Source organism: Condylura cristata, unplaced genomic scaffold, assembly GCF_000260355.1.
Source record: "Condylura cristata isolate star-nosed mole 26May11 unplaced genomic scaffold, ConCri1.0 scaffold00048, whole genome shotgun sequence".
NCBI lineage: Eukaryota > Metazoa > Chordata > Mammalia > Eulipotyphla > Talpidae > Condylura > Condylura cristata.
Genome location: NW_004567149.1, coordinates 1,079,922 through 1,082,463, shown reverse-complemented (window position 1 = coordinate 1,082,463; position 2,542 = coordinate 1,079,922). Strand labels below are relative to the sequence as shown.

Sequence of the window (2,542 nt, the reverse complement as noted above, 5' to 3'; positions counted from 1 at the left end):
GCGCCCAGCTTTCACCACCTCCCCCCAAACCAGTCCTAGACAATGCGCACGCTGCCACCCTACTCCACGGGGCCCCCCACTCCTCTCCCGGCCACAAGTCTGTGCTGATTGGCCGCAGGCTGGTGGCCCAGCCCCCGGGATGGGCCCTGGGGCTCGGAGCATTACGTCAGCGGGGCCCGGAGAGCCCCAGGGCCAAGGGGACTGGGAGTTTCGCGATGGGGGTGTGGCCTGCGCCCGCCGCCCCGCCCTTCTCGCATAAAAGGCCGGGCCAGCCGGGCCACCTCTCTCAGCCAGTGGGTTCCCGCGCGCGTTCCTGGTGGCCCCGCAGTGGGTGAGGACGGACAGACGGACCAGACGCCGACCCGGGCAGACGCAGCCAGCCAGCACCATGCGCGAGATCGTGCACATCCAGGCGGGCCAGTGCGGCAACCAGATCGGCGCCAAGGTGGGCGCGCGGGGCGGGGCGGGCGGAGGGCGGGCGGAGGCCCCGGCCCGACGCCCCTCGGGCGGGCTCCCGGGCGCGCCCCTCGGGCTCCTGGACGCCGGCGCTGTCTGGAACACGCCCCGGGATCTCCCAGTTCAGCTCCTGCCGGCATCTTTGTGCAGACGAGAGGGGCGTGGGCTCGGAGGCCACTTTGGGGCGCAAGGGTGGGCGCGAGGAACCTTTCTTTCGTGCTGTGACTCGTTAGGGTCGCGGTCACTCCCTGGGCCTCCCCTTCCCTTCGCTCCCCGTCGAGCCGGGCTCGCTCGCCTGGAGGCGGCGCGGGTGTGTCCGCCTGGCGGTGTGCGCGGCTCGCGGGAGGCGCCGCGACGACGGGAAAATGGCTCTTACTGTCGGGACTGGAGCTGCAGGGCGTGGGGGCGGTGGGAGACGAGAGCGATTGTCTCGCCTCCCCGGACGTGCTCGGAATCCGAAACGCCGCGCCTGGGCGACCTCGGAGCCGGCTCCCCGCCCCCCTCCCGCTCCGCCCGCGGGAGCCTCGAGCGCCGCCTCCGCCGCTGCCTCCGCTGCCCCCTGCCGGCCCCGCGCGCCGGGCGGGAGGTGCCCGCAGGCTCCGGCTCGTCGCGCCCTCTCGCTTCCCCCCGGGCTCCTGCCGCGAGCAGCTGTTCACCCCAGGGAAACGCCCCACGTCGACTCCCTGACCTTGGACTTCACGAGGCCAGCTGCTGCGCGGCCCCCCTGGGCTTCCATCGGAAACGGCTGGGCCGTGGGGACTGAGTGGGGGCTTCGCACGGCCGGCCTCGGCCTCCGCGAGGTGGGCGTGGCTAACTGCGGGTCTGTCAGTTTTGGGAGGTCATCAGCGACGAGCACGGCATCGACCCCACCGGCAGCTACCATGGAGACAGCGACCTGCAGCTGGAGAGGATCAATGTGTACTACAACGAGGCCACCGGTAACCGCCTGCGGCGCCCCTTTGGGGTTCTGACCCTCCTCTTCCTGAGAACCCATGGGACTCCCAAAGTGTGCGCCTCTCCAAAAAACGCGGACTAGCAGAGTCGGGGTCCCCACGCTTTCACCTGGCCGTGAGAGCCCCTTTTCCTGGCTTGCCCAGCCACAGCGAGTCCGCGGCCCCTTTGTCTGGGGGCAGCAGCAGTGTCTGCAGGGCAGGAAGCTGCTGTCGCCCTGGGCTCTCCAGAGCCTCACCCCAGGTCTAACCCCACTGTGTCCACAGGTAACAAGTACGTCCCTCGGGCCATCCTGGTGGACCTGGAGCCGGGCACCATGGACTCGGTGCGGTCTGGGCCCTTCGGCCAGATCTTCAGGCCCGACAACTTCGTGTTCGGTGAGTGACTGGCTGCTGGCAGGGGTGGAACCCCAAGGGGGCATGGGGGCGGTGCGTGCAGCTGCATGCTAGCTCCCAGCCAACAGCAACGGCAGTGGCCTTCCAACCTCTAATAGCCAGGTATTGTCCACCCCTCTCTTGTTTCTAATTATTACCTGGGGCCAAATAATGGACTGTCTGGCCATTCTGCTGAAAAGATCTCTGCACGCTGACTCATTGATCTACATTAAGGGGTTTAAGGTTAAGGAGGCATTTAGTCCAATCATCGGTGACTTCTGAAGTCTCCTTCCCTTGGCAGGCCAGAGCGGCGCCGGCAATAACTGGGCCAAGGGCCACTACACGGAGGGCGCCGAGCTGGTGGACTCGGTCCTGGACGTGGTGCGCAAGGAGTCCGAGAGCTGCGACTGCCTGCAGGGCTTCCAGCTGACGCACTCGCTGGGCGGCGGCACGGGCTCCGGCATGGGCACGCTGCTCATCAGCAAGATCCGCGAGGAGTACCCCGATCGCATCATGAACACCTTCAGCGTCATGCCCTCGCCCAAGGTGTCGGACACGGTGGTGGAGCCCTACAACGCCACCCTGTCCGTGCACCAGCTGGTGGAGAACACGGACGAGACCTACTGCATCGACAACGAGGCGCTGTACGACATCTGCTTCCGCACCCTGAAACTCACCACGCCCACCTACGGGGACCTCAACCACCTGGTGTCGGCCACCATGAGCGGGGTCACCACCTGCCTGCGCTTCCCGGGCCAGCT

At 67.7% G+C, this 2,542-nt stretch overlaps 1 protein-coding gene across 1 annotated transcript in view; it reads left to right on the top strand.

Annotated features, from left to right (window-relative positions):
- Window positions 1-288: 288 nt before the first annotated feature.
- The window catches only part of TUBB2A (tubulin, beta 2A class IIa), a 39,451-nt gene continuing 37,197 nt past the window's right edge, over window positions 289-2,542 (top strand). The window contains exon 1 of the mRNA XM_004694836.2: window positions 289-445. Within this exon, the coding sequence (XP_004694893.1) occupies window positions 389-445 (57 nt within the window). The 5' untranslated portion in view covers window positions 289-388. The remainder of the gene's footprint in view (window positions 446-2,542) is intronic.